The sequence below is a fragment of the Lygodium microphyllum genome, chromosome 14, assembly GCF_053477565.2.
Source record: "Lygodium microphyllum isolate KBCC chromosome 14, Lygodium_microphyllum_v1.1.10, whole genome shotgun sequence".
NCBI classification, from domain to species: Eukaryota; Viridiplantae; Streptophyta; class Polypodiopsida; order Schizaeales; family Lygodiaceae; genus Lygodium; species Lygodium microphyllum.
Genome location: NC_141148.1, coordinates 56,177,173 through 56,189,827, shown reverse-complemented (window position 1 = coordinate 56,189,827; position 12,655 = coordinate 56,177,173). Strand labels below are relative to the sequence as shown.

Genomic DNA, 12,655 nt, shown 5'->3' with positions numbered 1-12,655 from the left:
ATGAAAGTGTAATCAATGTATGTGTTGAGTGTCTCTCCCATCCCACCTCAACTAATCAAGTGGTGGGAGGTCCAACACGATCTAGAGCAGAGGATCCCCTTGTCATAGTGGATGAGCTAGACAAGCCTGCAACTTTCTGTGCATTAGGGCCTGTAGCCAGAACTTCAGAACCAAATACATAAGCCCAAAGCTGCTTTGCAACCAAAACATGCCTTATCATGTATGCCCACGTTGGGTAATTTGTGTCATCCAATTTATATGAATCCCCAAACATGTTTAGCAAGGCTCGAGTGTTCCCAAATGTCAGTGTAGTTGATGAAATTGACCTCAATGTCGATGGATTTGAACAAATTTCACAAAGGCCTCTAATGAAATTTGGTGAAATTTCAGCTTGAATGTGAAAAGGCCCAAAATTTTTATGTGAAATTGGGCTATATTTTGCACGAGACACAAAATCCCCAAAAATTTGGTGAAGTTTAGAGGATTTGGACAAAAGCCCCAATTTTTTTGATGAAATTGAGTGGAAATTGATGTCTACTGCAAACAATCCCAAAATTTTTGCTTGCATGAAGCCTGCATGTGAAAAGGGGCTTGTGGAGGTTGAAGTAAGGATGATTAATGTTGAATTAACAATGATTTTATTTCGAGCTGTTAAGTGACAGCTGACCAAGATGACGTAGTGAATCAGGTGATGGGATTGGTGTGTGTATAGGTCAGCATTGTATGGCAAAAGTGCGACAGGTAGCAACAGGCTGGAACAGGTGATGGGCAGAAGGGGCTGAGGTTGGTGTGGGAATTTGGATTGGATTCAGCTTGGTGTAAGTAAAATACCCATAGCTATGGATGGTGTGAATATTCTAATACCATGGGTCTTTGAGCAACAATTATCATCTACTTGGCCTTGTTTTTGGGAAAACATACGAAGCCTATCTTATTAGACTAGTGCGAGAAGGTCTTTGTGATGTTTGGACTTTACAACACCCTTTTTTTCCTTCAATGAGGGAGATCAATCATCAACATTGGATCATGACCCATGTTTAGGATCAACCTACGGGGAGGGGGCTGGGTCTAAGTGTTTGGGTGATTCCTACCTGGTTCTTGTTTTCTTGAAAGAAGGGGACTCATCAGTACAAAAAGCAATTTCATGCTTTTGAGCAATCAGGGGGGCGGAGAGGTGGTTAGTGTGCTAGAGGGGAATTTCCCATACAACCAAACTAGAGGACAAAAGAAGACACTTGCAGATATGGGGGAGATGCATAGTGCATAGGTGGCATTCTTGGCAATAAAGCACTAGGTTCCGGACTAGTACACCTTTGAGTGTCTAATGATGGCCTAAATCCTAAATGTGCATCGAAGACCATGTGTGCTAAGATAGAATAACCTATGGTAGGTCTACAGTAGGGTTCTAGATGTAATGTGGATGAAACTAAATGAAAAAAGGTAGTGGGAGGGAAGGGCAGGAAATGTGAGGGTGAATATGAAGCACCAAACTCGTACTCAATGAAACAAAAAATAAAGGTATACTTTGTGGAACATCTCTGATCATAGTGTTCTAATTCATATTGGTATCGATCTAGGTCTCCACAATGACTCTTAGTTAGTCTTTGCATAATTGAAGAAACAGTATAGACATAATGAGGATCACACAAAAATGGATTGCACAAACCTATCAATGGGCTTGATTGTGAAAAACTTAAAAGTTTTGGTTGTCCCAAGTGGATAGTCTTTTCTCTATTGAGAGGTGATTAGTCTCGTCAACAGAGTGCCCCAATTGAGAAGCACCTTGTGAAAGAGCATGAGACAAGGGCTTTGGTAAATGTTCAAGATTAGTAATGAAGATGATGAAGTGATATCTCCCAAATCAAGACCATAATGCCTCAATAGAGCCTCCATTGAAGGAATGACTTGAGAGAACATTAGAGGATCCCAAGATGGAGTAGTTTGAGCCTTCATAAGTCATCACATGATGTAAAGTGTAGTCAAGAACAAACCAAGCACTCCATGCATTTTGCCAAGTCGATTGGACTGAGGAGAGCATGTATTCATATGCATTATACTTTTTAGATTGTGAATGGATAGAGTTGTCAGGCATTTTTTCAAGGTTGATGCGGGCAACTAAGAACACTGCCACAGCAAAGACATATCTAGGCCGATTCAAGAGCAAGGCACATGGGAATCACTTGCACCAATGGAGTGTTGTTTTGTGACAACATGACACTTGTGATTCATATAAGAATAATGATAAAGAAAAATCATAATGGATGCCAACCTTTGGGGCTTATCATACTGTAGGAAAGAGCATTCTAGATCTCTTGTCGAGTAGTCTTTTATTTATTTGCGATCAATTTCATCTATGCAAGTTAGATAATATTCACTGCCGTTTAGATGATTTCTATAGACTAGAAGGCTACTATAGAGCAGCCAACTCCCAAGGAAGCTTGTGAAGTAAGAAGCTTACTTGGATTGTGTTTCTACTACGATATGTAAGGCATGACATTTGTACAACATAGACTCTCTTTTCTCTTTATCTTCTCAATGAGTTTGCCCATTACTCTTAATATATCTAGATCCGTTTATCATTTAAGGAAGAGATTGGAATGAGGTTTGAATTTTAGTGGCTTTCAACACTTGGCTTTTGGAATGCATCATCATAAGGTAATGATTTTGCATTTTGGACTAGATTCAATGTAGCTTCATCTAAGGGTCTTGATGTGCAAGAATCCCTTCAACGATGAGATCAGATTGAGGTTTGGGTGGCTTTCACACTGCCTTTGGATGCAGCATCATAAGGTAATGTTTTGCATTTTGGGCTAGATATAACATAGCCTCATCTTAGGCTCTTGATGTTAGACAATCCCCCTCTAGCCCTAAACGACGTTACAGCTAGCAGGTTCTAGGGAATTTTAGGGTTTTGGAGCATTGAAATGGTGGATGAAATCTTGTATTTTGTACAAGAAGTTTTGAAACATTCTTCTAGGTGCAGAACAAAAGCCAGAGAGGCCAAGGCAAGAGGATAACCAAGGAACAAAGGAGGAGTTATTGGAGACTCCTAACAGTGAGAAGAGAAAAATATTAAGTGCCTCCATCACAAGACATGCATTCGTGGACCATGGCAACGATTGCAGCATGTATGTGTGTTGCATGTCTCATACGCAGCTTACACAACCTCACTGCCATGCAATACCTTTGAAGAGGCTAGACTTCACTGGAACTATGCTGAAGAGAATGGCCCTCTTATTGATTTAGATATGATCATACTTTTCTTCTTTTATCAGCATTGTGTGAATCATTTGTTTTTGTTGAGGTTGAATCATTGTGTGAATCATTTGTTTATGTTGAGGTTGACTTTATAATATATAGGTTTATGGATCGTGTACATACCACTTGGCGAGGCTCTGCAGAAGACATTGGATGGCTTAAACGCTTACCTGGAGTGGCACCCGTAGAAGATCAGACCCATAGATTTGGGCAGATTCTAGGATCTGTGTGGTATTCCATTTTGAAAATTTGCATGCTTAATACAATAATGGTTTGGCTGGAAAATTTAAGATAACTAAGGGCAATCATTTTCACTTTCAGCAATGGGGTGCACAGCCTGCCCGACAACATGGTATATCTTCTTGTTCCAGGTATGCACTGACTCGCAAGATTTCTTTTGTGAAGCCACAATTGATCCAGGCAGTATTTGCATTCCAAACATGTCTGTTGTACAGGCTTGTTCAGCAACTATGGACCGCTTTACTTTGTGGACACAAAAGACTATTTCTCAAAATTGGGTCTTACTTGCCACATTGCGAAAATTCACAGTGAGGTAATCATTTTGTTGTACTGTACATCACCAAATCAGCTTTATTTCAGTGCAAATGCTTCTGTTGTAACTGCAACTTTCATGCTGGTGTTCTTTTGAATGGAATCATCTTGCCGAATCAGGCTGCCGTGGAAACAAATGCAAATGTACTGAAAGACTACATTGAAGAGCTTTATTGGGGTTCAGGCAAGCAGGTGGCTGTCCTTGGACACAGCAAGGGAGGAGTTGATGCAGCAGCAGCTGTTGCTATGAACTGGCCAACTTTGAAAGGGAAGGTTGCTGGTCTTGTACTGGTGCAGAGTCCATATGCAGGAAGTCCTATTGCTTCTGATATACTTCGAGAAGGACAAGTAGCAGATGTTCAAACACGTCATCTTGTTGAAATGCTGATGCATAAAATGATCAAGGTATCCCTTTGCATGTGCAATCTTTCACAACGCATGTTATAATGGCTTAGCTGTAAAATAGTGACTGTCTGCACAGGTGGAAGCTCTCAACAGGAGAGACCACCATTACAATTCTATAAACTGGAAACATAGTTATCCAGAGTATAGAAAACACTTTTAATTTCAAGTGGTTTAAATCATCCACCTGGTCCAGACAAGGAAAAAAGAGTTTACCAGAATTTACAGCTTGTCTGCCATTCAAGGGAGAGTTTCAACACCTGAATTCTCTTCAGTGCTTGTTTTGCCACCTATTTTTCTTGCTCAATTTCTATGTCTTTTTAGCAGGTTCTATGAACCAAGATGAATCAACATGTTTATGATATGAGCAGTAAGCTGTGTGAGCCTGTCTTGTCTCAATTTGGAATCTAGTCGCAAAGTTTATTCTGTGGATTATCTAGAAACGGGCACATCTCTGAACTCCAAGCCAAACTTTTGGCCTACTAATTCAGGAGGGTCTAATATGCGAAATAATCCAACTGAAGGTAACAAAAATGAAACTACTGCAGTATCTTGATGAGGCAAAAAAAGCTATAGAACCAGGGAACCAAACCATCGGAAAGGCAGTAGAAGAGATCACCTTAAAATGGGCTGAGATAGAAAATTGAACAAAAGTATGTGAGAAATTGGTTAGGTAGTAAGTTTAGAAAACTTGAGAGATGCCTTCAAAGGCTGCCACCATGATCCCCACTCTTTAAGATGAAAATCCAATCTCTCCATGTTAGGGTTATTTGGTGACATGCAAGTCTTATGCCAGTAAATTGTGGCTACCAGCACATTCAATGCCAGATGGAAAGCAGGAAGGAGCTGTCAGATGAATGCTAGGCCTTTGCTTGTCAAGTTCGCAGACTGGGGAGGACTTGCATTAGGGAAGAAAACTTGTTTTGGGAACAATCTTACTTAAATCTAGTTGTCACGTGTAGTAGACAGGATAGTGAGCATTGACAAACCACATAGCACCGTGCACAGCTGATCTTCCAACAACTCGCCCGCTGTAAGCAGCAGTTCTGATCTTGGTGAGAGGTTCAATTATATCGGCTCTTTCAATGGCCTGACTGCAAAGGCACATTGAAATGAATCAAAGAGCGATGCCCACCCAAGCCCTGCCACCTCTTTATGTAAGCAATTGCCTAACACATCTCATGTCTGTGAGACACTTGGATCACTTATAGCTTACATCTTTTACTAGCTACTTGCTAAGCCATTCCACCACCTTGGTTCACAAATACCACCATACCAAGCCAGAGCAGAAAATCACACGGATCCAAACAGCTAGGGACCCTTCTGACTGGCCACATGTTAGCCAAACTGTTTCTCTCAGCCTCAGAGTTGGTCAGTTGGAGCTTTGGACACAGGGCAATTGCCCAAGCTGGATTCAGGAGGAACCACTGTTCATTGGATCACACCTTCAACCTTCACTCCAGCTTCCATAATCAAGGAGGGCAGGGCATGACATGGGATCTACTATGGATATCAAAAATTTTCTTGAACCCACCTCCAGCAATTACAACATATTGGACAAATTTCAGAACAAGCAACTAATTAGAAAAATAAATGTAGGCGAATGGATGTTGTGATATCTCCTAATGATATGGCTACCAGATATACAGTGTCCCCCTCTCATTCACACTATTTGGCCTATACATAATTGAGATGTTAGCCTTTATTGACCGATTAGAGGTATGGAGCGCCATTGCTGGAGCTCTTGTTGAAAACAAGGATTCATGGAAAATGAGCTTGCAAGTGGCCAAGTAATTCAACCAAATAAACAGGAGAATAATGACAAACCCAGAGCACATGAGAAAGACTCAGTGCATAGTGGACCCTTGCACACGTCTTCTTGTTTTTGCCTGGGTATGACCAACTGCAGAGCACCAATTATACATCTGCATAGAGTAATAGTTTGTTTTCCAGATTCCACGATCATTCGTGCTGATATGTTTGGGTTGGATTCACTCTATCATTCATTCTGAGGTTTACGCCAATAATTATTATATCCTTCTGATTGGTTGGATTCTCTCTATCATTCATTCTGTTGTATATAATGGTTTATTCCTTCTTATGCTGTTATGACAGGGGGATGTCCGAGCTTTGGAAGATTTAACATACACAAGGAGGAAGGAATTTCTCTCCAAACACCGTTTACCATGTGATTTCCCCATTGTCTCTTTTCATACTGAAGTGAGCATGGCTCCCAATGTATTTGCAACCATGTCACATATTGCACATGCTGAACTCCCATGGCTTGTCTCCAGTCCTGGAACATCCAATCCAACTCCGCCTACTAAGCTACCTGTAGTTGTACCTCTTCCAGCTTTAATGGCTTTTTGTGCAAAACACATTGAGCTCAGGTACGGTCACAAAAGTGATGGGCTAGTGGTTCGAGAGGATGCAGAGGTTCCTGGGTCTATAGTAGTGAAGCCTGATCGTAAGCTTGATCATGGCTGGATGGTATATTCTCCTGCTCGCAAAGAAAGCAACGAGCCCAACTCTTCACAAATGTGTGAGTCTCTGTTGACACTGCTTTTAGAGGTTCATAACAAAAGAAAATCAGAGTAAGTGCAAATATAGGGCTTGTTTACATGAAGCTGTTTGACACTTCACATGCAACATCACCATTGATGACAATCGGCAACTCAGGCATCTCGAATTCTGGACAAGTCTCTTTATCGATGTGTGACAATTTGTTTGCATCTGCAAGTTGCAATGTGTTGAGAATGCAACCCAATCTGCCAAAGGGAAGGAAACAAAGATGGCAATTATGGGTTGTCCTATTGCAGGCTGGCTGATGCAGCAATCAGGGCTAGAAGATATAAACTCAGGACAACACTGCCTCCCCCACAAAGCGTATTTGTTAAAACATTGAGACGTGTCAAAAGCATGTCTATTCTCTTACGAGAACACCAGGGGACTGTAAATGTATAAACGCAATACAAGCAGGCACCTATGAAAGACAATATCTGCAGTCAACAGCACAGTATGCTGAGCACCATTGCTTCTTCATCAGCTTGCATTCCCTGTAAATCTTCAGGGTACAGATTCGTTGGCCTGACTTTGTATGGGTGTATGCATCATGCCTCGTCTAGAAGGGATTTTCTACTTCGACATATTTCAGGATAAATGAAATTTCACGGTTTTATGTTCATGATGTCCTGGTTTTTCTCGTCCGTAATGGGTTTTGTATGAGCAGAAAGTGAGGCTGTGGTTGGCCTGATGCAAACCACCTGAGACCGAATGATAGATGCTAAGAGTTAGTTAACGCTGGCACCTCTTTCAGGCTTCAGCCCTTGCAGCTTAACATCGCTTTTTGCCCAGGAATCTGCTTTTATCACAGACTCCCATCGTCTTCATTACTATGTTAGTAGCGCATCACTTGTGCCCAAGGAGTCATTTATGGCTCAGTCAGCCATGCAATTGTTGAATCTCGAAAGATTGTTGAGTAATAGCCTGGCAAACTGCAAAGATTTGATGCCGTCCCTTGTGAGCACAGCGCATGCCTCCAACAAATGCAAATTCGCTTCATCAGAGTTGTATGAAAGCTATGCCCATGACTAATGTTTATTACCTCAGTTGTATAAAAGCTATGCCCATGACTAATGCTTGTTATCTCAGATAGTGCCTAGGGGGAAGGGGCCCAGCCTAATCTTCTTAAAGAGTTGTGTGCTATTACGGAATTTGGAGCGTTCACTTGTTCTTTTACTCAATGTTACTCTTCCATCATCTGATTTTGCAATCTCTATCAGTGATGGTATTTTGAGTCCTTGTCATACAATGGCTTTGTGCTTTAGACAAAGATTGGGATATTGTCTAAAACTTAGATGTGTGACGATTAGATTTTAAAAGGCATTGTAGCGTGGGCCCACTTTGTAGCTCTTGCAAATCTTGTTCATGAATAATTCAACCTTGGTAGTCAATATAATATGTATAATTTAAACCACAACCAAGCATGCTAATATATATATTGTTGATGCCCCATTTGGTAAGGAGGATGCTTAAAGTTGATAATTTCAAGGCTTTCATTTTGTAGGAATCAACCCCTTTGCCACAACCAATGATAGAAGAGGTTGAAACTTTCTAACTACCGTAAGCAATATCGGACCATGAAATTTGTAGTTATATTTTGTCATTGGCTATAATAGCTTCAAAGTTAACTTATAATTCACTATTTAAAACTCTATCCATAAGCAAATTGGGTGTATTGAAATGGGGTATTTTAATTTACAATATGTTATTTAGTCAACACAGAGCTCGTAGGGAAAACATTGCTAAGCTTCATAGGAGATTATCTAGTCATATTTGAGTATCTCTAATCAACCATACTTAAGGTGTCCCTTGTTTTTGGCGTTGCACTTGTTATGTTGCAAAGGGGCAATTTGTCAAAACCATTAGTTGAAAACTCTTACAATACATGACATGATTGTAGGCATCCTTGTCATCTTTATATTACAAAAATCAAACCGCCAAATAAATGAGAGAGGATTTAATGCTCGTCTTTCAATGTACAACTATAATTCATCTTCTCTTGTCACTAATTGTGCATGATGATAGTCACCCAACAATCTTTCCTTACAAAGAACTCTCGGAATCCCACCATTTCATCCGTGTGGTTGCTTTTAAATTTGACTCCCTAGTTCTTATTTTCCTTCTTTGGAAATGCAACACTTTCTAACTATAATTCATCTTCTCTTGTCACAAATTGTGCATGATGATAGTCACCCAACAATCTTTCCTTACAAAGAACCCTTGGAAGCCCACCATTTCATCAATGTGGTTGCTTCTAAATTTGACTCCCTAGTTCTTATTTTCTTTCTTTGGAAATACAACACTAAGTGATGATGCACATTTGTAGATCCAATGATAAGGTCTTTAGAGTACTTAAGTATCTAAAGTTAGAATGATGGCTCTTGTTCAGGTAGAGGGGAGATGTTTGTCAAGGTAGAGCCTTGTTTTGTAGATGATCCTAAATAACCTTTTTGCCTTAATGTACCTTATGCCTCTAGTAAATATTATCGAAAGGCTGCTACTCATTGGAGGAGAAAGTCTATATGTAATAGACATTGTGGACTTTTGTTCAAAGTGCGAAATAACAACATGAGAGAGCTTTCAAGGGGACTAAAATATGTAATTGAAAACCCTATTAGATTGGGAAAAGTAGAGAATGTTTCGGTACTTTATTCTTGAGCTTACGTTGGATGCGATGTGTACATTTTGTAGAGATTTGAAGGCAACAAAGGTCTTTTGTGACATTAACCTTAAAGGCAAGTATGAAGATTAGTAAGCTTCCACATATATATACATATTAGTACATAGACGAAGGCAATTCATTGTGGATAGGATTCCTCATATTTTCCAAAATTGGATGCTTTGGTTCTAGTGTAAAGATCTTGTAGCGTATACTATGGTAGTAATGTTTGAACAAAGCTAAGAAGGATTGGTCTCTCTCCTTAAGAGTCCAAACATAATTGTTCTGTCATGCATAGAGTTTATTAGAAATTTGTTGTAGATCATGGAAATGGCAAGGGAAAAATCGCTTATGTTGGTGGCTCAAAGCCTAAGTCTAACTTACAATAAGGTAGTGACCAAGGTGATGAGAGAAATAAGTTTTTTTAAATCACCATTGCAAACATGAAGGTTGAATTACCAAATATTTCCAAAAGTAGCAGGCCAAGGAGAAGAAAGAGAAGGATTTATTAAATGTCAGTATTAAATTTTGGTTCTAAGAAGAAGGATTTTGCACTTTTATTTAGAAAATTTATGTACAACAAAGCGAGGACTCTTCTATGCATGACTGTTATATTATAGTTTTGAATACCATTGTTTGGTATTTTGATAATAGTGCTAGCAAGTACATTATCATGAGTAAGTGTTTTGCTCTTTGCAAGTGCCTTTAAATAGCTATTCTATTTAGTGTGCCAACAACAACATATCATGCTCAAGATATCAATAAAGTAGAGTCTATAGTCAAAAATGGTAATATAGTTAATCCCTCATGTATTGGGCATATGAAAACACAATGTCAACTATTAAAAATACAAAAGAAAGTTTTATTTAGGATGATAGATGCATGATTCATGACCACATGGATCGTGACATAATTATCACATCAAAAGGACCTAATATCATAGACTTTATAGCAAGAATTCCTATGTGGGGATTTGTTGTGTTATAAGACAACAAAGGATTCTTAGTTGCAGTCTACATAATTTGAACACTTGAATTATGGCTACTGTTATGTCTTATTTTGGCAAGACATGGTGTTTATCTTGCCATGTCTACAAGCATTAGAAAAAGATAGATGCACATGCAATGGTTCTACTCTTTGTAAAGCATAATAAGTTTTCTTATGCATAGTTAAATTAGAGAAACCAAGATTTTATAACTTATCCATGGTGATGTTCATGGCCGTATGTGGACACCTTCGATTGATCGATATTTGTACTCTATAATATTCATTGATGACTACAATAGATTTACATGGGTTTACAATTTGAAGTTGAAGCTAGAAATGTTTGTATTTAAGTGGGTTTTATTTGTAGTGGAGAATGAGGCAAAGTGTATTCTTGGTACATTACAAACAAACCATAAGGACTAGCAAATGTTTATATATTTTCATGCATTAAGCTTAAAAAGGCATCAAGAATCAAGATATAGTGCCTTATAGTCTACAAAAATGAGAACAAATAAGACTCTTATGGAGCAAAGGGTTTTCTTTATAGTCTTTGGTCAAACGATATTAGCTAGATATTGAAGTGGAGCCAATTAAGACTTTGCAAAACAATGATTAATGCTTTTACACTTAGTGGGAACACACAAATTGGGTGAAAAGGCCTTGAAGTATGCTATATGTGCAATGCAATAACAAAGTTAAAGAATATACATTTTATAATCATGTGATAAAGAAAGTAATTATTAGTAGGGATGTAGTCTTTGTTGAAAGTGTATTTGACTCCTTCCCTCATGACAGTTATATTTGGTACACTAATTTTGTTTGCATAGCACAACATGATGGGAGCATTAAGATGGTTTGAAGCCTTTTATGTGCATATTTCATTTAAGTATTTGTTGATACAAAGTTTTCTTTACTTGTGCACTCATTTAGTGATCTTTTTAAAGCCTAGTCTTGATGGTAGTGCTAGCTGACAAATTGTTCCTCATGAGGAAGAGTTTTGCTTTTTACAAATGCCTTTATTGAAATATTGTATTCTGTTGGGAAGGAGATAGCATACATATGCAAAATCTTTATTTCTTATTTGACTTTGTATTTATCAACTTTTATGTATGGTTGTATATTTCTAATACATATTCTTTGTCTTCTCAAGGAGTGAATTTGAAAAATAGTTGGAAGTTTCAAAAGTTGCCAAGATTTCCTGCATAGTTTGTGATTGAAGTAAACGTTTTTTGTATTCCATCAAACACAAATAGTTTGACCTACATGGCACTACAAGTGATGCCATTAATGTGAAGCTTTTTCTAAAAGTGTTCAATTTTGGCATTCAAGTATTACTATAAACATGATCAAAATTTACACAAAGCTTTTTCTAAATCTATTCAAGTCAATCCCATGGGTGTGTTGTTCAAATGAGCCAATGTTGTACTTGAGTATGTTTTTGATCAAAAAGATGAGTGAGGAATCTACTTAAACCAAGGAGTATACGGACTCAACATTGTAGTTATAGCTAAAGAGTTATATCAATAAAATGTTCAACACCATAAGGTCGGCCTAAGAGGGATGAGAGTGAGAATTGAGGAAGGGAGTTGTAACACCATTGGGGGTGGCCTCCCATGATATGAACAACAAGCCATGGTGACCCCACGTGTGAAAAAACAATTACCTTACCTATAAGTTGTAGGAGCCCCCCCTGGAGCTACTCATGTTGCCTCATCAATAGTACTACCAAGTCATGATAAGTTATGGGATGGATTGATAATAAGTAGCCAAACAAAATGCTATCCTCTATTCAAAAAGGGCATTAAGAATGTGGCTAAACTATAAGAGACCACAACATAAGATGTATGTGTAGTACCCCAAGACAAAGTGTGAGAAAAGTAAATAAATAGAACATATGTCAATATAAAACCTTAAGTCTTGAATCCTTTCTACTTCGTTTAGTCATAGCTACTCAGCAATATACTATTAAAGGAACCATGTCATCTGCACACCTAGTGCATGTTATGAAATTGTTCGTGTTTGCCTCTCTTGCACAACAACCAACTCTTGTATCATTTGCTCTTGAAATTGTTGTTACTACTTGTACTCCACGGCATTAACGATATTTTTGTTGATGATATGAAAGTATTTGATAGTATTGGTCCTTCTCACTTGTTGAGTCATCTTCTTTACAATAAATTTGGCATCACTACTTGCATTAGCACTTCCACTCTTCTTTGCTCTCTAAAGAAGTTT

The 12,655-nt window shown here is 38.5% G+C and overlaps 1 protein-coding gene across 1 annotated transcript in view; it reads left to right on the top strand.

The window, feature by feature from the left end:
* Positions 1 to 7,961, top strand: part of LOC148025614 (uncharacterized) — an 87,576-nt gene extending 79,615 nt beyond the window's left edge. The window contains exons 6-10 of the mRNA XM_087692825.1: positions 3,361 to 3,489; positions 3,580 to 3,629; positions 3,714 to 3,811; positions 3,931 to 4,215; positions 6,328 to 7,961. Of these exons, the coding sequence (XP_087548951.1) occupies positions 3,361 to 3,489; positions 3,580 to 3,629; positions 3,714 to 3,811; positions 3,931 to 4,215; positions 6,328 to 6,810 (1,045 nt within the window). The 3' untranslated portion in view covers positions 6,811 to 7,961. The remainder of the gene's footprint in view (positions 1 to 3,360; positions 3,490 to 3,579; positions 3,630 to 3,713; positions 3,812 to 3,930; positions 4,216 to 6,327) is intronic.
* Positions 7,962 to 12,655: the final 4,694 nt, after the last annotated feature.